This window comes from Ciona intestinalis, chromosome 5 (genome assembly GCF_000224145.3).
Source record: "Ciona intestinalis chromosome 5, KH, whole genome shotgun sequence".
Lineage (NCBI taxonomy): Eukaryota > Metazoa > Chordata > Ascidiacea > Phlebobranchia > Cionidae > Ciona > Ciona intestinalis.
Genome location: NC_020170.2, coordinates 3,510,904 through 3,534,235, shown reverse-complemented (window position 1 = coordinate 3,534,235; position 23,332 = coordinate 3,510,904). Strand labels below are relative to the sequence as shown.

The 23,332-nt window shown below is 35.8% G+C and overlaps 4 protein-coding genes across 6 annotated transcripts; 3 read left to right on the top strand and 1 right to left on the bottom strand.

Moving 5' to 3' along the window:
• The first annotated feature begins 967 nt into the window (after positions 1 to 967).
• LOC100180333 (SH3 and PX domain-containing protein 2A-like) lies at positions 968 to 9,333 on the top strand. Its single transcript, XM_002125378.5, has 11 exons — positions 968 to 1,136; positions 1,599 to 1,679; positions 2,406 to 2,558; positions 3,061 to 3,152; positions 3,233 to 3,270; positions 3,364 to 3,486; positions 3,968 to 4,084; positions 4,839 to 4,953; positions 5,930 to 6,108; positions 6,907 to 7,082; positions 7,362 to 9,333. Exons 1-11 carry the CDS (start codon positions 1,056 to 1,058, stop codon positions 8,502 to 8,504), a joined length of 2,298 nt encoding a protein of 765 aa, XP_002125414.1. The 5' UTR covers positions 968 to 1,055; the 3' UTR covers positions 8,505 to 9,333.
• Positions 9,334 to 9,658: 325 nt separating this feature from the next.
• Positions 9,659 to 11,094, top strand: LOC100101808 (galactosylgalactosylxylosylprotein 3-beta-glucuronosyltransferase 1). The gene is given in 3 exon segments (XM_026834655.1): positions 9,659 to 9,676; positions 9,840 to 9,909; positions 9,912 to 11,094. Coding segments are annotated over 3 exon segments (864 nt in total). The 3' UTR covers positions 10,688 to 11,094.
• Positions 11,095 to 12,400: 1,306 nt separating this feature from the next.
• On the top strand, positions 12,401 to 16,172 carry nf-il2 (transcription factor protein). 2 transcript variants are annotated; one of them, XM_018811826.2, is made up of 6 exons: positions 12,401 to 12,861; positions 13,074 to 13,275; positions 13,741 to 13,836; positions 14,248 to 14,358; positions 14,573 to 15,012; positions 15,229 to 16,172. In XM_018811826.2, the coding sequence occupies exons 1-6, from the start codon at positions 12,814 to 12,816 to the stop codon at positions 16,090 to 16,092; spliced, it is 1,761 nt and encodes a 586-aa protein (XP_018667371.1). In that variant the 5' UTR covers positions 12,401 to 12,813; the 3' UTR covers positions 16,093 to 16,172.
• An 826-nt stretch (positions 16,173 to 16,998) lies between these two features.
• On the bottom strand, positions 16,999 to 21,794 carry LOC100175655 (protein FAM166B). Of its 2 annotated transcripts, none has more exons than XM_026834619.1 (7): positions 21,551 to 21,794; positions 20,943 to 21,117; positions 20,481 to 20,580; positions 19,798 to 19,973; positions 19,138 to 19,270; positions 18,420 to 18,674; positions 16,999 to 17,081 (listed from the first exon to the last, which is right to left on the bottom strand). In XM_026834619.1, the coding sequence occupies exons 1-7, from the start codon at positions 21,628 to 21,630 to the stop codon at positions 17,014 to 17,016; spliced, it is 987 nt and encodes a 328-aa protein (XP_026690420.1). In that variant the 5' UTR covers positions 21,631 to 21,794; the 3' UTR covers positions 16,999 to 17,013. The 2 variants fall into 2 exon arrangements, with proteins under 2 accessions (XP_026690420.1, XP_002129379.1); XM_002129343.4 differs by lacking the exon at positions 16,999 to 17,081 and adding an exon at positions 17,520 to 17,831 and having other exon boundaries at positions 21,551 to 21,793.
• Positions 21,795 to 23,332: the final 1,538 nt, after the last annotated feature.

The following is a 23,332-nucleotide window of genomic DNA, read 5'->3' as shown; positions in this document are numbered from 1 at the left end:
CCGNAAAAACTTGAGTCCAAAAACAAATTTAAAGGTTAAAAAGTGTAAAAAACAAGTGTTATTTGTTTTCTGTATCAAAAAAAGTCAAAAAATGGAATTAGAAGCGGTTGATTTGTGACATTTCTAGTCATTTAATGGGGGTAATTTTATATGTTTTTTCAAAAAAATGTTTGGTAATGTAAATAGAAGCTGTTTTACGACTTTCCACAAAAGGACATCGCAAATAAAACTCAACAAGTTCGTTTAAATTCATTGCGAAAGTCACCGCTTTTGCTCTAGTTTGAACACACACAGACGGCAGTTGGACTACTCGGTGTTTTTACGACTCTGCTCTAACCCTCATCTACATTGTTTTTGTAGCCTTTTGTTTTTTGAATATATACCACCTGTACAATCCTAAATATTGTGTACGCTTCACAAAACGTGTAAGTGTATATGATAACAAAACAAAAACTCAATTGCGTTTAATGGGGATTACCCTAACGCAACCAGCTGCGCAGCACAAACACAATATAAACGTTTTTCAAGCGTTTAGGGATGTTTTATTTTTATTGCGATTTTACGATTACCTGTATGCAATACTGGTTATTCAGCAAATTTGAACAATGTGGTAATAATAATTAAATGAAACCATAGATCTGTTTAGTTTAAAGAGTGCACGAAACAAATCGATGGTGTTCCAGTCATGTTTACCCATTAATGCACAGGGCAACGTTTTGTGCAGTACGCGTTTGCTTTTCTCCTTAGCGCAAATGAACTTTTTTTCCTAGAAGTAAACGTAATGCGCAAAACAGGAGTTTCTCCTATTTGAAGTTGCATCGTTGTTCATGTAGTTATATTGAAACCAGTCATTCGGTCTTTATCAAAATTGTAAACATGAAAGAAGTCGAGATTTCAGACGCGAGTGAGTCATTTCCGCGTCTTGTCAGAATACGTTAGCCGTCTGTTTAATCGTCCATAAGTTTTCAGCGGATTATTTTTTGCTTCAGCATCCTTATAGAGTAGACCTTAAGTGCAATAGCTATCGAATGTGTTTTAAATTAATGTAACGGGACATGTCGCAAATTCCAAAACGGCTAATTACCGCAGTGAACGTGAACCGAGCGGAAAAACGACGAGTTCCATCTAAACATTACGTGAGTTATTACATTTAACTATTATGTGTTTTTTTATACTGCATTGTGCTCTTTATATGTGCTGATGCTCCAATTGTAATATAGGCCTAAAAGGGGCCTATATAATATTCCAAAATGTTTTAGTTTTGGATCTGGCGTTTCGTCTGCCAAACGGCTAGACATCATCATGGTTTTTAAATAATAGTATTGTCCAAGGACACATAGGCCCGATAACAGCGCCGAGCCTTGATCCTGTGTTCAGCGTGATAAGCGTGCTAACCATTGTGCTGCGATGCCAGACTGTTTAATCATGCAAACAAGTTACATTCATGTATAAATGTTGCTGTAAATTTTATGTATGTTGTGTTATAAATTTGAAAACGGTTTTTCGACAACTGTTTTTGTGATTTTAAGATTCTTGATTTGGTCCCTTTCGTAGGGTGGAGCAAACCCAATTTAATGTTAACTTATTTTTGTTCACAGGTTTATGTGATAGAAGTTTCATGGGACGATGGAAGTGATACAGTTATATTTCGAAGATACAGCAAGTTTTTTGACTTGCAGGTGAAAGTAACACCATAAACTTTGTTTTTAAATAACTGTAATGAAGTTGGACGGTTCTCATAACCAAAATAGTCACGAATCGCGATTAGGTGCTTCGAAATGTGTAAATCATATCGAGTCAATGTAGTCTAAGCGATATATTTTTTTCTAAACGTATCATCAATCACCTATTCAAATAGCAGAGATTCCTAATAAATCTCTTTTATTTGAGATGTAAATACCCTACACATTTTTGCCTGTGTACACTACTATTTACATAGCAAACAATGTACATTTGCCCTAAATCAATTGGCTACTACTTATTTCCGCTACAAAAAAATGAAGAAAATGCATTGGCCTATTTTACTCCTATAGTAGTATTCCACAATCTTTTGTCTTTCTAAAATCCTTGTAGGTCATGCATTGGACTATTGACCCTCACTGTATAAATAATTTATTCACTTAGAAATTTCATGTGAATAGTTATCTGAAATAAGTTCAGGCAGTGATAGATAATGGGCCTTCTGATAATGAAAAGCTTTAATGAAAATACATTGATATGGTTTCAGTATTTCGAAATGTTTGAAAATCAAGACAATTTTGTCCTATGTATAGATATATATATATAGGAAATTATGTTTGTAATGAAACTGATTAGAAAATCTTTGTTTGTACACCTAAGTTTAATATTGTTATTTTGCAAATTATTAAAAAAAAAATCGCAAATTAAAAAAAAAATTAATACAGATATCTCTATTGGAGACATTTCCGAAAGAAGGAGGTATGAAAGATCCTTCCACGCGAATTATCCCGTTTCTTCCCGGCAAAATCCTGTTCAGAAGAAGCAACATACGAGATGTTGCAATGAAACGGGTGCTTTCTATTGGTGAATACTGTAAGGTCAGTCAGTTTAATTTGTTAAAGTTTGAGAAATGGTCTTTAAATGCATGCGTTACTTTTCTCATTATTGTTTACATCAATTTTGGTTTCGTGGGCATAAAATATAATTTAAGGTTACAGTCAAAATCAACCATTTGTGACTGAAAGTGTTATGTGTATTGTACATGTTTGCAAAAAAGAGTGAGTATATAAAAAACATGAAATACAGTAGATATAGCAAGCTTTATTTAAAAGTCACATTCGCATTGAACCTACATGCGGTGAACGCCATATGTGTCGGAAGTATTTATTGGAAGCAGCTGTCATGGATGCATTGTAGCATCCTATTAATAGAACAGTAGTAATGAACAAAGCTTCTATTTGGATGGGAATGAAATAATGCATTGTGTTGCACTGTAGGCCTATGCTTATATTTTATCAGATTTTTTTATTTTAATCGCTTTTCTGTTAAAACGGATTATATAAACTTCCAAAATGCTTATCGAGTTTTTTTGTTTTGTAGGACTTAATAAAGCTTCCAAGTTACATCGTACAACACTCGCTTATTTTAGACTTTTTTGAAACTAAACCCGAAGACCTCAAGCCCCCCGAAAGGTAAATACAATCCAAAATAAAATATTAAGTCTCTTGTAACAAAACATTCTAAAGTTAAATTTTGTTTTTGTTTTTTTCAGTGAAAGTACTTCCAGAGCTTCAAAAAGAAACAGTTTAGGTAAAAACTCTCTTAATATACTACCTTTAGCCCAAAATAACCTCTAACTGTGAAAAATGGGAATAATTCTATTTTTGTCCTAAAACTCTGCAGATATTTCTCAGCCAATATTGCCAGAGTCGTACGTTGTAGTTCAAGATTATATAAAGACGCAACCAAAGGAATTAAATGCAAGAGTGGGTGAAGTGGTGGAAGTAATGGATAAACATGAAAATGGTAAGACTATGTTATTCTTGGTATTACAACAGCTACAAAACATACCTTTAACCAAGAGGTTATTAATATAAATTGCTGTGTGGGTTAATCTTTATTCTTGTCCAATTTAATTAACACATTACTTTACATAAATATTTTATGAAAAGATTTTACTCTACTAAGAAAATTAAAACTTAAGAGGTGCTTTAAGCTTTTTGTACCTAGTGCCTAAAAACTGGTAACATAAACATAGATGTTACTTGAGTTATTTAAATTTTTAATTAAAATCGTCAAACCACCTCATTAATTAATGTAGCAAATTCTGTACATTTTGGCTCTGCTTGTTTGTATAGTCACCTAACAGAAGCAGAAAAGAAGTTTTGGGTGTAAAACTGAGTTGTTAATTCATAACTATGATATGATGTCCCCCCTATTTCTTAACTAGTGTAACATACACTAACAGTATGCACTATGTCTATATTATTATATATTTTATTTTAAGGTTGGTGGTTTGTAAGCACTGAGGATGGGGAACAGGGTTGGGTTCCTGGGGTTTATCTTGGAAAACCTGATGGAAAAAGTGAAAACCTTGTCATAAAGCAAGACCAACTGGGACAAGGTAATGTTTTTAACATTTAGGAGCATTTTTTGGTATTTGTGTTAATTGTGTATATTTTTACGGGTTTAGCCCTTTAAATGTTTTAGTGTTGGCCCACACTTATTAATTTTTTGCATCATACCCTGATGATGTCATTCCCAATTGCAGACGAAACATTGGTTCAATATAATTTACTGTTTTTACATTTTAAGTGTTACATTATGGTACTGGTATTAGCAGCAGCAGAATATTTAGACCTCAATAAATTTAAAAAAAGAAATCCTGGGTATTGATTATATAGATTTTGATATGTCAATGCGTTTTAAAATTACACCTAAAAACTCTCAGACAAGGGCATTTCTCTCAGACTTAATCTTTGTAATAAGAATTGCATGAGGTGCTCTGCGTTATTAGCCACGTACGCTTTAAATATTTACATTTTATTTAACGCTGTGGCCACAATGACATACTTACCTACATAGTATTATTCTGTCTTTGTTCATAAAAGTACAAATTGTAGAACAGTTTTCAACAACATTGCGTATTTGTTAGGTTCCTAATAAATGAATTAATGTTACTTGTTTTATCCTTGCATGGTGGGGCAACAACAGTTGTTATAATACAGATGTGCTTTTTCATACACCCCAAATTGTGAGATAATTTTTTGGGGTATTTTTTAACTCATGGAGACAATTTGGACAACCAATAAGGGAACACTGGGTTGGAGTAACTTTCTAATACACATTTCTAAATTATCTGCATTTATTTTACGCAGGTGAATTATATCTCACCACAACTCAATACAATGGTGAAGATAGCGAAGTTAGTTTCAACACTGGTGTACTGGTTGAGGTTCTACAGAAAAACCTTGAAGGATGGTGGTTTGTAAGGTGAATAATGTCTTGGTTTATAAAAAATTAAAGGGATTTAAATTTAAGCCATAATTGGTCCATACAAGGTGCCTTGAATAATTGAATGGTGTAAAATTTCCACTGTAAATACATTTTTCTGGTAACATGACAGGCCAACTTTGGCTCAATTTTCAGGACCCCTTGTGTGCCTCATAGTAGAACCTCTCTTTCAAATAGATTATAAATATATTTTAAGTCAGACCAATTCATTGTTACTTTGAAAAAAATCAAGGGAGTTTGACACTCATATAAATATGATAACAAAATTTATAATAATACATAAAACATATAAGAACTCTAAACAAAGCTTTCTTTTAAAGCATCAGAACCAATGCAACACATTGATAATCATTATACTAACATTTCTTTTATGCTTGTACAACAGTTAAAACTCACACGTGGTCACATTTTAGTTTGTTCATGGTCAGCAGTTATTTATTGACTGCATTTTACAACTTATTATTCAAGTTCTTGTTCAGTTCTTTGAATGTCTGATTGCACAGTAACCATAACCCATACATAAAACATGCCTGTATTGTAAAGTGGTTGTTTTGACATATACTTAGCTGAGTTTTTAAAAGTTCAGCTGTTTTATAAATGGCCTAAATTAACTTTATTTGTGATAAAATTGGTATTGCCGTGTTAAAGTGAAAATAAACATTCATGCTTTTGTATAAAATGGTTTTGTTAGACCAGGATTAAAAACTTCCTAGTTATCGCGATATCTCATACAAAAATATATGTTTTCTATGTTCCGCCAAGCACACGTCTCAAATCCAATAGTCAATTTAATTTTTACTCAGAAAAGTAAAATTATAACATAAGATATATTTTTATCCGCAAATGCATAATACCCTATGGCCTATACATATACTGTAGCCTACTCTATATTAATAATTTAATTTTTTCCAAAATATGTTAAAATATTGTTTTGTTAACACGTTAACATTTTCAGCTATAATGGCAAGCAGGGCTGGGCACCTGCGTCCTACCTCACTAAACCTCCAGAATCAGTGACTGCCATTTCTTTATCAAAGAAGCTATCCTCTCCTGTTAAGAATGATTCTTCAATCCCTAGTTCACATTCATGCACAAGTCTTTCTTCACAGAGTTCTTCAAATGCAGGAGATACTTGTAAGTGTTTTTGAGAATATATTTGCATATGCTGCACTACATACTATTTTTTGTATGTTTCAAATATCATTTTTATATGGTCACTTTACTCACTAACACATTTTTTATGCAGTCACAATAGGCAGTGTATAATTTCAGGCTTAGCTATCAGTACAAGTATTAAAACTTGTAAAGGTAAGCAATATTAAAAAGGTTCGCATTAAAAAAATGACTTAATAAATGATATTTAAGTTCGGCAACTTAAAAAAAACAGTGAAACAAGAATACATTTCTCCCATTCTGCTAATTCGCCGGCAATTAAAATAATCCAAAATTTTGAATGATTCACATCAAAGCTGACGCATAGAAAGATATTATTTGACTTAAACCCAAACTTTACATCCGGTGCGTTGAAACATTTTCACCGGTGAAAATGTTCATTTCTCCCAACTTGGAATGCATTAATGACTTCCTACCATGGTAGGGATTGACCGATACTTCCCCAAGCTTTGCCAGAGATGTAAATATTTATAGAAACGCTTCCAAACTGCACTTACAGTGTGGAAACGGGCTCAAATTCGAAAAAATTATGTTTTTAATTTCAATACAACAGGCTTACAGCCCATATATATGGGATACAACTGTCTTCATTTCAAAGGTTTTAGACTATTATTGGATATTTCTTTATTTAAATAAACCATGTCTCCTAGCATGCATTGCTGTAAAACCTCACCTAACAAGAATAAAACATTGCATCACTGTAGGACTTTATAAAATAGAATAATAACATACATATGTCAATTTTATTCTTTTCACCAGCCTCTCCGAGCCACAAAAGATTAAGCGGAGTTGGCATAAAGAGACCATCTTTAAAGCCTCAAGTGCCCCCACCACCCCCACCCCAACATAGTGATGATGTACAGTATATTGCAATGCATTCATTTGATGGGAAGATACCTCATGGAGTTGCTTTTAACATAGACGACCCTGTTACGGTATGAACTTTTGTGTCATACTATTATTGTGTATTTTTCCAGTGAGCTGGTTTAGTCTTAAGTAGTTTACACCTTTTAAGAACATTTTGCTCGGTAGAATTTAGATTGTCTTAGGGTAATACGAACATCTTTTTGTAACTGTTGTAACAAAACAATTTTTCTTAGAGGAACACATTAAATATTATCTGTGAAAAGTTTGAAAATAGAATAAATTGGGATTTGTAATAGTTTACCTTCTTGCAAGACAAGTTTTCTTTATTAAAAACATTTTTCTAACAGGTACTATCAAAATCTCCTGGTTGGTGGTACGTTGAAGTTAATGGAAACGAAGGCTGGGCACCTGAAACCTACATCAGCAAAACCACAAAACCAAAGCCAACACCAGCCAGACCACAACCACCAAGTTTTCCAAAGAAAACCGAACTCCAAAGAGCCTCCCACACCAAAGTTACTCGATCCAGCTCTTTAAGGCAGGATAAACCTGCTGTGATGGACAGAGTTGAACACACTTATTCCAACGATACAAATTTCAGGAATTTTAAGCCAAAACCAACATTACCAAAAAAGCCATTAAAGCCAGCTGTGAATAATCAAAAGCCAACCTTTAATGCTGGGAATGGTCAAACACCCCTGCCGAATGCAGTTAATGGTCAAAAGCCCCTGCTGAATACAGTTATTGGTCAAAAGCCCATGCTAAATACTGGGAACAATCCAAAACCTTTACTAAATGTAGTCAATGGTCAAAAGCCTATGCTGAGTACAGTCAATAGTCAAAAGCCTCTGCTTAGACGAGTGTCAAGTGATGCTGTAACCCCTCCCAAACCACCTGTGCCCTCTAGCAAATTAAAACCTGTTACCAAAAGCAATGATTCCTCTCCAAGAAGATTTGTTTCAAAGGTACCTGTCGCAAAACAAACCAAACAAGAAACAAATCAAGTGGATTTTCGCAGTGTCCTTAAACCTGCTAAACAGAGAGGGGTTCACACAAACGGAAAAATTGTGAACAAAACCAATGATAATGACAGAACTTTTCAAGCTGGGAAGGTGAAAAATTTAGTAAATGCTAGGAACAATATTAATAACAACAACAACAAGTCAAATGTTCGAGATAGCAACTTGAACTGTGCTTTGAATGAAAATTTTTCAACCAGTTTTCGTTCATCGCCTGATGGGGAAATGGACAATACAAAAGTGGTTGGAGAGGGTTATTTTGCTATAGAAAACGTGGGTTTAACCCTTTTGGTCGCTGTGTGCGATTTCGAGGCTGTTGGGTCAGGGGAACTAGGGTTCACGGAAGGGTCAACGGCAGAACTGCTCGAAGAATCTGCAGGAGATTGGTGGTACGTGAAGATTGATGATAAAAGTGGTTGGGTACCTTCAGGGTACTTTAAACCTGTACTGGAAAGTGATGGTTTACAATAAAAGTTAGTTTAGGGGTCGAACATGATGTTTACATTGTTGAATCCTAAACAACTGCCAGTGTGTGTTGTGGTTGAAGTTTTTATTATTTTTCCAGATTTATCAATACCCTTTATTAATTATTATCTTATTAAAATTCAGTATCATGGGCAATACATCGTGCTATACGACCCGAACTTTACACCATTCACCGTTCCATTTTAGGCATACTTTGTGTAGAACTCAATCAGTGTTTTTTTGTTTTAATAGCGCGGATAAATATGCCAGCATAATTTTCACTGGCCATACGTAATTTTTATACTACAGTGCTCAATAATATTTGTTTATTGCCAACATGACAACAGTATGTCCTGACACAATAATATTGCAACCAACATTTTAAGAACGATTTCTCAAAAGACAGTTTTTGTAAGTGTTATTTTATACATTGTGTACAGGTATTTTTTTTTTTTTACTAATGCAATATATGTAGATATCCTGCTACAGTTTTTTTAACATAAAGCTGGTGTTCTTTTTCAATACACGATTTAATGTCTCCATGTTGTTATAAGAATATATTTCTTCAATTATAAAACAATGAACTATGTTAAAATGTTTATAATTAACAATCGACGTGGTGTAGAATGCAAAAAATTGAATGTCGATTCCCAAAAATCTCCTTTAAAAAATAGACTGTCGATTTCAAAAAACTTTCCTCATGTAAAAAGGTAATAAATGTGATGTAGTAAATGCTATAACTTTAAGTTTGACATATGTCATGACAATGTTTCCCTTCAATACAGTTTACCTTGTTTTTATATGTGTGCTTAAAATAAACAAAACTCTCAGAATCGTTGAAGTGTTATTACTAACATGTTTTCCACTGAGGACCAGAGCTACCGTTCGTCAACTTTCTTTCACATATTTAAATGTAGTTACTTGACAAACCACGGGCCTGGAATAATCTGGTCTAGACAGCGCTGCTTGCTGAACTTTATCCAGCTGTCGATGTGATGTTAAACTGATTCTTGCTTCAAGGAGCTCTTGGAAACCCAAACTACAGTTTTAGATTTTCAAAGGTAGTTTTGAACTATGTAATATACAAATAGTTACAGACATCGGTGATACAAAGACAGGAAAGGTAAAAATATGAGGCAACATAGTCATATTTTACGCAAATGCTTATTAAGACATCTGTAAGTATTCATGGAAAGCGAAACCAGAAAATATTAACCATTTTTCTTGAAAGATTGCTTTTTTTAGGAAAAGGGTATTTTTCTATCCAAAGGGAATTTAATTAAAATAAGGATAACAGAAAGGATGCCAAACTTCTATAAATGTGTTTCTATTCATTGACAGTTAGATGTGCAATACAAAACTAAGCGATGTCTGCTCATAATGGCTATAATTGACATTGCCTTACTTGCAATTAATTTTGCTACTCCCGAGATTTTCTAACAATAAGGCCACAGAAAGCAAAAGCTTTTTGTAAAACCAAGCCTTCATTTCAAGTTGAAACCATTAAAGAAAATATGCCAATAATATATGGAGTTACTTCCACATACAAAAGATATCTGCAGCTACCAGAACTCACTCGTTTATCACAGACTCTTCTCCATATACCAAAGTTTCATTGGATACTGACAGAAGATTCATACCAGAAAACTAAAACAGTAACTAAGTTTCTGCAGAAATCAGGACTTAATTACACGCACCTAAACACAAAAAACAATATTCCACCAACAAAGTTCATAAAAGACTACAATACCAGAAGAATGGGACTGAATTGGATCCGTGAAAACGTACCACCGACCAAAGATGCTATCATGTATTTTATTGATGATGACAACACGTACTCGTTTAAACTTTTCGATGAAATTCGTGCAACAAAGCGCGCTGCTGTGTGGCAGGTGGGTTTAGTTGGTGGCATACTCAATGAAGGCCCAGTAAAATGTGAAAACGGGAAGGTTTTGGAATGGAAGGCCTATTGGTGGCCTGACAGATTAATCCCAATTGACATGGCTGGCTTTGCAGTTCATGTCAAATTACTCTTCGAGAGACCGAAAGCAGAATTTCGTGATCTGCCAGATATGGAATCTGACTTTTTAAGCTCACTTTGTGTGACGCGTGACAACATTGAAGCTAATAACTGCAATGATGTCTTAGTGTGGCACACACAAACAAAAACACCAGAGGTCGAAGAATAACATCTATATGGCGTGGCACGTGGTTAAGGGCACTCTTTTTAGATCGAAGGAAATGAAATATTACCCCGACAGTATTGCTATGAGCTTATGTGTACAAGCATTTAACAGCCATTTCCCCAACCCTACTGTAGCTTACGGATTATCTAAACATCAGCCATAGAGAAAACAAAATAAAAAACAAACACACCAAAGTACATATGATGTGGTATAACGCCTAAGCTGAACAAGGTATGTGGAACATCTGTTTTATAACTGTTGGTGCCCCACCATTATTGTGCAACAGCAGGGCTGTGAGAATTATAAACGTCAAAGTATCCGGTAAAGACCTACATTTTCAAGAAATATGTACATGTAAATTAAGATGTATGCGCATGCTTAATAAACATGAATATATTCAACCTGTAAAACAGTGTTGTGAGTCTGGAAAGATCTTCCACCGTATTTGTTTTGTGATCCTAAAGACCGACATTACATCTTGTCATACGGCGAGACACCATCCGGGTTTCTGTGAAGTGTCTTTAATTGTCTAAGGTCACTTATAAGTTAACTATACACACTGCACCAGTGTAAAATAATCTGGAAAACGACATTAATTTGAGCTGTTTCCAGGTATACGATTGTTAGATTGTAACGAGAATTTCTCGTTACGAGAGTTCAGGCACCCTGCTTTAACAACCTGCCGCTAGACCTACTCACAATCGTTAGTTGAAGGCGATAAAAGCTGTGGTTACTACACATATAAAACTTGCTGAAAACATAACTAACAGGTAGCACAGAATATAAAACAGCTGTACACAGTAAAACGACACAGAGAAAACTGACCACGTTCTCGCTTTTTAAAGCGACTGCACCTCGATTTGCCCGCCGCCCCTCACGTGACGCAAAAGACGCCCAATCAGTTACCTGGTTCTATGGACTTTGGTTTACATGACGGTTCAATTTAAGCATAGATATCCAAACATGTTATGGTTAAGTCGAATTCGATCTACTACTCTCGTTTTCGATAAAGAGAAAAAGACGAGTCGGATTGAAGCCAACCAATCTTCGATCCGCCCAGACAAGTGATTTACGGGTCGGATTTAGCGATCGAGTTGGATTGAAGAAGCATAAATTTTGATGTTTGGGACTTGTTATACAGTAAACGTAATGTTTGTGCACGGAGTATGATAGTAGAAGTGCGCGTTTACAAAACAGGAACAAAACCTGTACAAAATATAGACAAAACAAAAAAAAATGGACAAAGTCTGTACAAAACATGGACAAAACCAAATTACCATAAACGGATTGCTTTTTTTGTTCCTTACATTTTTAAAAATACAATTCTTGTTTGGAAAAAGCCCCAATATTATTGTGTTTCACACTCCTGATGAGTATAGTTTGTGTTTTCAAATTACCAGGTGAATAAATAAATCCCACGGCAATCCCTCGAGTGGCTGGGCAACGACATTTTTTAACACAGGTGAGCTTAAGCCACACATCCACTTACAATGTACCTTCGATTTAAATTTGTGGGTAATTAGTTTTTATTGTTATTATAGTACTGTAGTGTAAGATGGTACAACTTTCACCACACAATGTATAAATATCTTTATCGTGTTTTAAATAATTAACAACGCTCTTTTAGAGTCGTGATGATACGGTTGTAGAATTCTTTGAAAGTTTTTTTGTTTTCTACCAAATAGGAGGAATCAACGAACGAAAAATGTCCCATGTTACCCCACTCACTTAAAGATATAACAACAACAATAAATAATTCAAAAACATAAACTCTGATGCGTCGCCCGAACAGAATCTCAGCCACGAATCGCCTAAGGTAGAAATTAAATTACAGCGCTCGCAAAATGGAATATTGAGCCGTAATCGAGACCTCGTCATATTTCTAAGAAGTCGGTCGACGTTAACTCCAAGAAAAACCACGAAAGAAGGTCGAACGCCTTCGTCTTTCCTTCTTTGTTGTTTTCTAGGCACGGGCGAGACGGACTCTGATTTTCAAGAAATCGCAACGAAGTTTTTGACCATACCGTTACTGCGTCAAGAAGAGAATGCCCGTGCGGTCCTGAGCTGAAGCCAAGTTTAACTGAAATTTGAGATAAACCAGTTTCCGGGACACGGTATTCGAGGGAAACATGATGATTCAGACTTTCCCACCAAATAGCATGTGTGAGGATAGCAAAGTAAGTGAGAATGTTTACATTAATCTATCTGACTTTAAATTTATCGCGTTTTGTGGATTTGGGTCAAGACCTGGCGTATATAGTGCGGCCAGTTCTTACGTAATGTCAATGCACAGCATTTGCAATACACATAATGATATACTTTATTAAATTAATAAAATTGGGGTTTTGACCGAAATGATTTTTTTGTAAAAAATTAAAACGTCCTATAGAATAAAGACTACTGGGTGCGACGCCGAAAAAATAATGAGGCGGCGCGTCGGTCACGTGAGAAAAGAAGAATGAATGATCTTCTTTTGGAGCGAAGAGTCCTCCAGCTCTCAGAAGAGAATAAACAACTCCGAGCGCAGTTGGTGGCTTTGAAAATTAAGTATGGCGACACCGAGGACCTGGGATGCTACACTTGGCCCGAAGGTACGCTTTAATGATATATAGTAAAAGTAAGAATACGGTTATTTAATTCTTTAAATATTCTTTGTTTACTGCAAAATTTGATGAGAAGTATAATGAAGCATGTCCCATCTTACCCCACCCTACTAGATGTTGCATAGAATACCATGTATGGTACCGTGGGGTAAGATGGAACACCTTTAGCACATAATAGCATGTGTGAGGTACATTATGTGTCTTATACAATATGTGTAAGGCCCGGACTATATTTACATATATACCCTGTAATAGTGTAATGGTTGGGGCATATTTGGGCTAATACAGACGGTAATAAGGAGTTACGATCGTGATCTGATAGGGATATGCCACGAGGCACAAATACTACTGTGATGACGTAACGTTTTTCCATTTATGATGACGTAACGTTTTGACTTTTGTTACGACGTAACGTTTTGAACTTTTCTGATGACGTATCGTTTTGATTTTCAGATACAAACAACGATTCAAATTTCATTGATACGTTTGGGTCACAGCAACTTGATTCTTGCACAAATATAAACGAATCAAAAAACAATTCATGGAAAAGTACGTATGCGCATCAAACGATTTGTATAAATGCCATACATTTCGCATTTTTAGTCGTTTTTTTTAGAAAAGATTTTTTATAATGGCCTGCTCTGACGCATATGCTACAGACGTCTGCCTCATGGCGATGAAAGAAGTCGTTGTTAAAGTAATAGGAGGCCTTGATATGTAATTTGCTATTACATAACATTGATACGGAATTAACATACCAAGTCAAGACGGTTATAAAAATCGACTTCACACTTTGTAGTTTGGTGTAGATCTTTTAACAGCAAATAAAACTTTGCCAGTAATATCTTTAGAAACTAGGAAGTACTTTACTCGATGTCTGTTCGAAACTGATTGCTCAGCAGTTTAACAAGAAATTCAATTCACAGTTGACAGATTGATTATACAGCTTATCTTTTACAGCCTCAATGAGCTCAAATCTGAGTCTTTTACCAATTCAGCGCCAATTTTCTTCGCGTGTTTTCACGAATGCAACTGGAGATACAAGCGCCACCGTTCTTGTTAACGAATCGGGTAAGAACTTACATAAACATATAGATATGCTTGTAGAAAGATGGAAATTTAATGATATTTTGTTGTGTTATTTCGGATGGGACCAAAGTGGTGCCTATTTTTTCTTTAAAGTGTAGTATTTTCAGACTATCCAATTGTGGGTATAGCTACAGTACAAGCTTAATTACAATATGTAAATTAAAAGTAATTTAACAAAGTTTTTTTTTTGTCACAGCAGTTATGAGCAACAGTACCACCAACTTTCCCATGCTACATCTGGACCAATGTGTTCCCTACTGTTTACCACCAGAAGACACAATTCCATCCCTTAACCCATCCGGAACGCTTAAAGACCGTCCGTACTCGTTCCCGAAAGATGATGCTAAAAAGCTCCTCCGAGAAGAGGAGCTTGCAGAGGAAAAAGAAGAAAGAACAGACAATAGTGAGTCATTCGCCAGACTCAATTCTTTGTTGCGAAAAACATTCCCCCCGACAGTAGCAATCGCCCTCGGAGCTTTGTACAGCCGATACAGCGGTGGTACAGTGGCCAGTCAAGCTACTGCTGATTATCTCCTGCAAGATGTCGGTACTCGACCAACTGATGATGAAACGGTTGGTCCGCAAACCGGGAAATCAGACTTCCTGCAAAAGTTGGAAATGCAGAACGAAAAAAACGTGAGTATATAAAAATGCTGTGGCTTTGAAACGTCTATGGTGCTTCGCTCAGCGACTTCGTGAATCTGACTCCCCTTGGGCAAAAACGATTCCGAGAATTCGAACGTGAGGTACAATCATTTTTTTGTGGTTGTCTGAATCCAAAAACAATCTCAGTCTAATATTATCAAGTACCGCCAGTAGAATCCAGGAATAAAATGTTGTTTAATTTTGCAGGGTTTGGCAGACACATTACGTCATGGGTTGGACAGTTTCGAATTTTTGAAAGAAAACGCAAAGAAATTAAGTGAAATAGAACCACACAGTGACCGGCCACAAAGAAAAGACTACTCGCCGAATTTAGAAAAGGACCGAGAGTCGAATGCTTCATTAAAAAGCAGTAATAGGTTATGTGACTCGTTAAGAAAACCAGAAAACGCAGCAACGGATAACGCAAACGTAAGACGCGATGTTGGCGAAAACGTCGGAGCGCAAAAACGGAAATCATCTTTCCAACTTCCACATAAACTTCGTCTGAAAAAAGCTTCCATTCAACAGGAAAGTTTCGACGAGGAAGAAGAAGATAATGTGCCAGATTTAACGACCCCGATTACAAAATCTCGCTCTGCTGTTTTGCCTGAAATCGACAACGCGTCCAAGTTTCGACGGTTTAGTTACAGTGACCAAGAGAGCATGCGACGACTCCACTACAAGGAAAAAGATTTCCCGTTCTTTTCAAGCGCAATTAACAGCAGAGCAGGGTACGAAAACAACGTGGAAAACTCAAGAAAACGAAACAAGTCGTTTATATGGCCTGAAAGTCCGGACGCAATCGATTTCAGCGCTAAATTTGGCCCACTGCCCATGAGTCTATCTTTAGATGCTTTGCATGGGCTCTCACGAGATAAAATATCAATTCCGCCATTTTCAAACCACTGGCTCGCTAGCGGAAAACACACACACCAAGGACACGAACGCTCGAATATGTTCCCAAGAATCCCCGGTAAAGACGCTTATCCGGACTATTTTCGTGCCAAGGAACACGGAAGATCAATGTACCACACTTCGAAATCGCTTTCCGATCCTTTGGTAGCAATGTAAAGTTCACGAAACGTAAGATGCGCGCGCACACATAAGTTCCACTCCACTAAATTGCTTCAACTGCGAATAAAATTCCACCAATAAACTCTGTGTTGTTTTTCACAATTATACCAAATGTTGTTCCTAAAAACCAGATGTTTTAATAACAAATATCAGACCTATAGAGGTTGGGGAACTCGTAAAGCATGCATAGTGGTACAGCGTGATATCATATATATACTCTGTCGACCAAATTGGGTTATTTCCAAGTCCATAAAAAGCGTTGAAAAATTATCTTCAATATTTTTAATTAATTTTGGAAAACTTGTCCCAAACTGGCCTAATATTGGAACGTACTAAAATAATACTCGAAAGGGCATGGTTATGTGCTGCCTGAGGGCATGAAGCACCAGCAGAGCCATCCATATACGTGACGTTACGTCAAAGAACGGCGAAGATTTCCAAGAAATGATACTACCTGTACTTTTCCAAGAAGCGTGGCTTCTAAGAAGTAATAAACGACCTGCAACCAACGTGGGCCGGAAGAAAGAATTAAGAACTCCGTACTGGGAAGCCAGGTAAAGTCATGAACTTAAAACTTACGTAACATATATCTTCGGGTACCAAAATCAACGATAAAACGGTCAGTTTTAGATATTTTAATCAGGAATTTGAACAATAGCAAAAAAATATTTATATAGGAGTTTGGTAATATTGTAAATATGGTTTATAGGGTAAGACTACATCAGTCATTCGTCGCAATTTGATCTGTTATAGGTTAATATAGCTGAGTGGAATGTTAGATAAAATGGTCTACATGCTGTAAAACATTCATCTAGACCGCAATCGCTTTTCAAAATCATGAACGTAGAGGAGAAATGGTCAAATTGCTATCGCCGCATACTTTGCACTTTTCTTGGAAGTAAGATCATTGGCGTATTGTCAGCTCTTCTCGCTTATGTTTATGTAGTTGCTGTTGCGGACGTGACTGCCTTGATTCCCGGAATGCTCTACACATATCAGGACTTCTTTATATGCCCTTTGATGGCCGACTTTTTAACTAAACAGCAATACAGCTTTGGGCATAAACGTCTGTTTAATAATAATATGAAATCTTTAACTGCAAATATATATTACAGTGCTGGGGGAAAATGGGGCGGCTTTTTATGTTATTTCTCGTCTCATTTGGAAGTAAACAAAGAACATTGAAAAAAATATAAAACCGTATCCTCAATACTTCTATATACATTTTTGTCAATTGTTCAAAACACGATCAGGATATTTGGATATTATGTGCTAAAGGTGTCCTGTCTTATCCCAAACTACTACATAATTTTCCATAGGCTATACTCACACGTTTAGAACAGCAACCATTTTAGGACTGTGCTAAATGCTTTGCTATCCTAATTGTGCTATATAAACGTGACTGAAATGAAAATTCGGTCAAAAAAAAGTATTTTTTTGGTTTATTAAAAAATAATATTTTGTTCTAAAAAACAAAAGTTCGAAACTACAATAGCACTGTAAGTTCCTAATTTGAGCTTAATTTGTCTTTATGCTATATGACACAATGTAGAAATAAAGTAAACTGCCAAATTAATCATACACAACTAGATAAAAAACTACTTTTGGACTATTAATTAGTACTGAGCTAAAAATACACGGGAGCAAGTATCTAGCTGTGTCCTAAGCGGTTGCAGTGAGTTTTAATGGGTTTTCCGTGGAGTCACCAAACGTATGACCGAACCGGAATTTCTGACCTGAAAATTTGTCAAGGTTGAGAAACTAAAATAAGTTTCACACCGCGCGTGTATACGTTTTTGGTATGCCATGAGTTTGTTTTGAAGGGCTGTGTTATAGCCTACATAATAAAATAAAATCACCGTCGTTTTAGTAATTAGTAAACTGTTCCATGCCTAATATTGAGATACGGTATTACCATTGGGAACAAATAAGCGTTTAAATAAATAACACTTCATAGCATGTGAGTGAGTTACAAAAGCAGTTTTAAACCATTGCAGCAGACAAAATGTACTGATCAAATTCAGGTTCACAGACTAAACCAACAAAATGAAATAAATTTGTTGTATACCGAAAACATATAGTAGGGTAGGGGAATATGAGACACCTTTTCATTCTATTTTCTCGTCCCATTTGATAGTAAACAAAGAACATTTAAAGAGTTATAAAACTGTTTTTCCACGACTTCCAGAGGTCGTGGCTAAAAGTGTCCCATATTCCCCCAACCTACAATTACTGTGGAAGAGTACATTGTTTGTGGATCAAACAACACAAATCACAAAATCGTGAAAACACCAACTCAAAGTGATAAGTGTATATCGACTCACCTGGTACGTATCCTGCATATCTTGGTATTAATCCAGAATCAATGAGAAATATCTGCTCGTTACATGACGGGGGAGCTGAAACTGCGTTTCTTTTAATCGAGCTCGGCCGTGTTAGACTTTGAGTAGTAATGTTTCGCTGCATCAAGTCTTTGTAGCGCGACCTCTCCCGGGAGAACTCTTTCAAAGCTCGTGTTGTAACTTCAGGAAAGCCTTGCCCGCCAAGGTCTTTGTAAAAAGGTACATGACCGGCGAAACCTGCAAAATAAAGTTTGCTGTCACAACATTTTTGATGTTTGATGTTATGTACTTCGTGTAAAGTCATAGGTGTTTTTATTACTCTGCATCAAAGTAAAAATTATACAGCTGCTGATATCGATATATAGATCCTGATCGTGTTTTAAACAATTAACAACGGTCTATGGGAGTCGTGAGGATAAAGTGTTATAAAAAATCGTTGAATGTTAGTTTACTACTAAATTGGAGGAGAACATAGATTGAAAAGGTGTCCCATCTTTCCCCACCCTATATGTCATTTGCTTTGTATTGTACGTACCCTTTTCTATTATTGTGTATACAATTATAGCGTTATTCGAAAAACGTGCCATCTGTAACCTATTACCGAGTATTTAAGAGTAATCCAAATAAAATATAATACAGAATGGCGCATTAATGCCACATAAGATTAAGGTAACTATGCTATAAGTATACTATGCTGTACCTGATTTGAAATTCTTTTCAGGGTGACCATCTTCCAAGAAATAAGGTTTTCCAGTATTTTGTTTCTTACTTGGGTTAATGTATTGAAATGAACGAATTTGCTTCAAGGGTAATCGATGCATAGTGTTAACCAACTGAAAATATGAGTATTTTTATTTATATAGTTGAGTAATACTTTTTGAGGCGCAGCACGAAAACTTTAGTTTAGCCAGAGTTGTTATTTTACCACAAATATAAATGCATGATGGGTGATCACACACACACACACACATATATATATATATATATGTATATATATTGCAGAAATTTTTTACTATTTATTTATTTAATTTACGTTTATACATCTTTGCATGGATGGGGGAAGGAGAAGTTATGTACACCTTAATCAAGTGGGCCTATAGATATACGCCAAAACCTTATTGAACTATCTATATAGTCCATGCAATGCAACTATACCTAAACTGTACAAAAGAAGAATATACATACAGTAGGGTGGGCCTTGAGGATACAGTTTTATAATTCTTTGAATGCTCTTTGTTTACTAAAAAATAGGACAAGAAATTAAGATAAAAAAAGGTGTCCCATCTTTCCCGCCCTAATATATAACGTTTAACAATACATAGGCTAGCTTAGATTTTAGATTTTAGATTTTAGACCATACCTGTCGTTCTTGTTGGTTGCGTTGATCAGTCTGTTGCAAGTGCATTGCCCATGACAACTCGCTACTTTTACGTTTGTGCGCTTCTTGATCGTTGGAGAAATCAAACAGAGCAGCATTACAAGTCTCGGGGTAAGTTTTAGCGTAGTAAGTGGAGAAATGGGCTTTTGGTACGAAACCTATTGTATTGGGACAAATGTTAGTCGTGTTACATGTTGAATAAAACAGAAAGCGTTTATAATTATATATACTAGGGTGGGAAGACGGGACACCTTTAGCACATAAAATCCGAATATCCTGGTCTTGTTTTAAACAATCACCAACAGGAGTCGTGAGCATACGGTTTAATAATTCTTTAAATGTTCTTTGTTTACTACTGAATGGGACGAAAAAATAGGATAAAAATATGTCCCAACTCCCCCCATCCTACTATATCTATCACAACAATAGGTTGGGGTAAGATGGTTCCTGACATTATACTTTTTATTTTTGCGTTTGGTAGTAAACAAAGAATATTTACAGAATTAAAGAACCGTATATCAACACGGCTCAAAAAGAGCTATGTTAATTGTTCAAAACACGATAGGAAACATATAGGAATACAATGTGTTAACGGTAACCATCTCACATACCACATTACAAAGTTCAATGTGTATAACATGTATGGTATTTTAAAACAGACTTACCCATATACCCTGACCGCATATCCTTTTTAAACAACTGATCACTTGTCTTCCCTCGTCTTCTTTCTAATAAATGGCCAAGTTCTGTTTCCATGTTATCCAACTGTTAAAAAGAAATTTAAATGAGACTGACGACGATGCCATTTAGGCGAAATTTTCCTATATAGTGGGGTGGGAGAAGACGGGACCACCTTTACAATATAAAACCAAATGGTGTCTCATCTTCCCCCATCTTACTATACAATTGGTTGCACACACACGCCTACACGGGTATAGAAGCATTGCGCATAAACTAGTTTTTTTGGTACGTTACGAACGCCCAACCACTAAGATAACTTAGATCACTCAGAGACAACTAGGTTAAAAAATACCAAAATGGTACTGCGTTTGTTAATAAAATAATTTTGTAAACTTTATGCACCTTTGGTAGATTTAAACAGAAAGATACATTAATGTATCATATACCTTTGGTACATCATGGCAACCCGTAGGTAAACTGGCTCTTGACAAAGGAGGGTCAATTGGTACAAGAACGGTGTTGCTTGATTTCCTCACGTGTGGCGAAGTCAGTAGACGGTGTGTTGAATTCCCGAAAGTTTCGCTGCATTGGTATTTGAACTGAGGCCGGTATCCCGCGTATCTAAATTAATGTAAATTATTATAGGATGGTGTGTTATATAGTTAGGTTGGGGTAAGATGGTTTTACTCATAATCTTTTCTTATTTTTAGAAAACTTGGAAAATTTACAGAATTATAGAACAAGAGCCACGCGACTCTAAAGGAGATATGTTAATTGTTACACTTACGATCGGGAAATATGGGACCTAGGTGCTAACGGTATCCCATCTTACCCCACAGTACTATATTTTGATTAGCTTTGGTTCCAGGTAAGTAAAATCGTAATTTGCCAGTTAAAGACATAGAAACCAAGTTGATTTGACATTCTACGCTTATTAACTTCTAACAATATACATATAGGCTCTAGACGCCACAACAGAACTTTCATATTTTTCATTTTAGTTCTTTCACTTTACAATAAAATTGAAGATCACAGTTCGACTATTTATCCTTACCCTGGTACGTGGTAAGGCTCTCTTGGTGCAAGAGTACTTCCTCGTAAGTCCGGAGTAACATTTTCAGGAAGAAGAGCCATCTTTAATAAAATCGGTGCTTCGTCCTATATAGATCCTCGTTGAGTAAAAACTTCACGAAAAATTAAAGGACAGGTTGTGACATTGAAGCAAGGTAGTAAAAACAAAGCCAAGAACTCGATACCGTGTCCTACCGCTGCCACAAAGCTGCAAAACAAATTTAATAACCGGCAGCCTGATCAAATGTAATATCGTCCTATCTTTAATATACCCCTTTCTATTTGTTTTATTCTTTTCAATCCTTTAGCGCAGCTTCTACGCACTGCGTATCATATAAGACCGTATTTAATTTCGGTTTAAAGCTCGGCGACCCATACCAAGTGTTCTTTGTCTCGTCTGATTATTGTTTCAGAAATATTTTAAATCTGAAGCTAGGGTTTGATGCCGAAACAAAAGAAACAGTTTATTATCCGCCCACTTTGTGTCCTGTCCGCCTATTCAACGTACACGTATTGTTTTCGTTCTAAACGAAGCCAACACTGTAACAACACTGACACTGTGTAGCTGTACACATAATATTTATTGCTATAAACAGACTCAGATAAAATATATAAATACAAACTTTAGGTGCTCTGTTTATGTCTATTCACACTTAGCTTATTCACACTTAACTATAACTCTCAACTATATATTCGTTTAAAAACGAACCTAATTCTAAGTAAAAACAGCATACAGCCTACCCCATGTTCATTTGAATTGGCAGCAAAACAGTAGCTGTTGGACGCCTAATCAAAAAAAACTCCTAAAACGTTAATTGATTTTACTACATACGTGTCGCGCGCCTCACTTGCTAAACGCAAAACGCGCTTACAGCTGCAAAAACCTCGGTTCCCATTTTACGTAACATTTTGTTTATTCTTAATACGAATACAGACTAAATTTTAGCACATGCACAGAACTGTTTTACAAGTATAGTAGGGTGGGGCAAGATGGGAATGAAGAATTTGGGGACGAAGTAATTCTATGTATTAATTCGTCCCAAAACAATTTTAAATTATGCAATTAAAAACCAAAAACCTAAGTCGCCCGCGCGTATAGCTACCGTATATGTAGCTCTACAAAGCTGAAATAAAAATTTCGTGTTTGAGTTATATAAACATAAGAAGACTTTTACATAAAAAACTAATCCCTGGCTTAAACTTTTATTCTCTTGAGATGTATTCTCACTTTATTTAATCCGATCTTGACGTCTTATACCAACAATGTGGATCCCTAATGATCTAGAACACAAAACGTGTTTTCTTAGCGTAGCTTGTGATCTATGTAAGTACGCAAAGTTTGGTATCGTAGGAAATTAACCGCATAACTATTACCATGGAATGTTTTTAATAAATGATAAAGTTACGAAGTAGGGAATATGAAATATAGTAGGGTGTGGAAAGACGGGACACCTTCAGCACATAATATCCAAACATCTTGATCGTGTTTTAAACAATTGACAACGGTCAATTTTTTTAAACAATTGACAACCAAGAAAATAGAACGAAAAATGTCCCATCTCCCCCCCCCCCACAATATATGAACCGCTTGAGCCCTGGCAGGCTATACGCTAACTGGTTTGTTTATGGCAATAGCTAAACTTATGTGTTTGCTATATACCCATGGCCTAAACACACTTTAATATATGGTAAATTGGGGTAAGATGGTCAGTATTTTGATCGTCTATTTAGTAGGATACGAGGACCAATTACAAAACTGTATCCC

What these genes read in the sequence shown, in the direction of transcription:
- LOC100180333 (XM_002125378.5), top strand. Translation starts at nt 1,056, where the DNA reads ATGTCGCAAATTCCAAAACGGCTAATTACCGCAGTGAACGTGAACCGA. An exon ending in CTATTGGTGAATACTGTAAG is followed by an intron (nt 2,559 to 3,060) that starts GTCAGTCAGTTT and finishes TTTGTTTTGTAG; the next exon opens with GACTTAATAAAGCTTCCAAG. An exon ending in AATGGATAAACATGAAAATG is followed by an intron (nt 3,487 to 3,967) that starts GTAAGACTATGT and finishes TTTTATTTTAAG; the next exon opens with GTTGGTGGTTTGTAAGCACT.
- nf-il2 (XM_018811826.2), top strand. Translation starts at nt 12,814, where the DNA reads ATGATGATTCAGACTTTCCCACCAAATAGCATGTGTGAGGATAGCAAA. An exon ending in AAAAAACAATTCATGGAAAA is followed by an intron (nt 13,837 to 14,247) that starts GTACGTATGCGC and finishes TATCTTTTACAG; the next exon opens with CCTCAATGAGCTCAAATCTG. An exon ending in AAATGCAGAACGAAAAAAAC is followed by an intron (nt 15,013 to 15,228) that starts GTGAGTATATAA and finishes TTAATTTTGCAG; the next exon opens with GGTTTGGCAGACACATTACG.
- LOC100175655 (XM_002129343.4), bottom strand. Translation starts at nt 21,630, where the DNA reads ATGGCTCTTCTTCCTGAAAATGTTACTCCGGACTTACGAGGAAGTACT. An exon ending in GAGCCTTACCACGTACCAGG is followed by an intron (nt 21,118 to 21,550) that starts GTAAGGATAAAT and finishes ACATTAATTTAG; the next exon opens with ATACGCGGGATACCGGCCTC. An exon ending in TATGCGGTCAGGGTATATGG is followed by an intron (nt 19,974 to 20,480) that starts GTAAGTCTGTTT and finishes CCAATACAATAG; the next exon opens with GTTTCGTACCAAAAGCCCAT.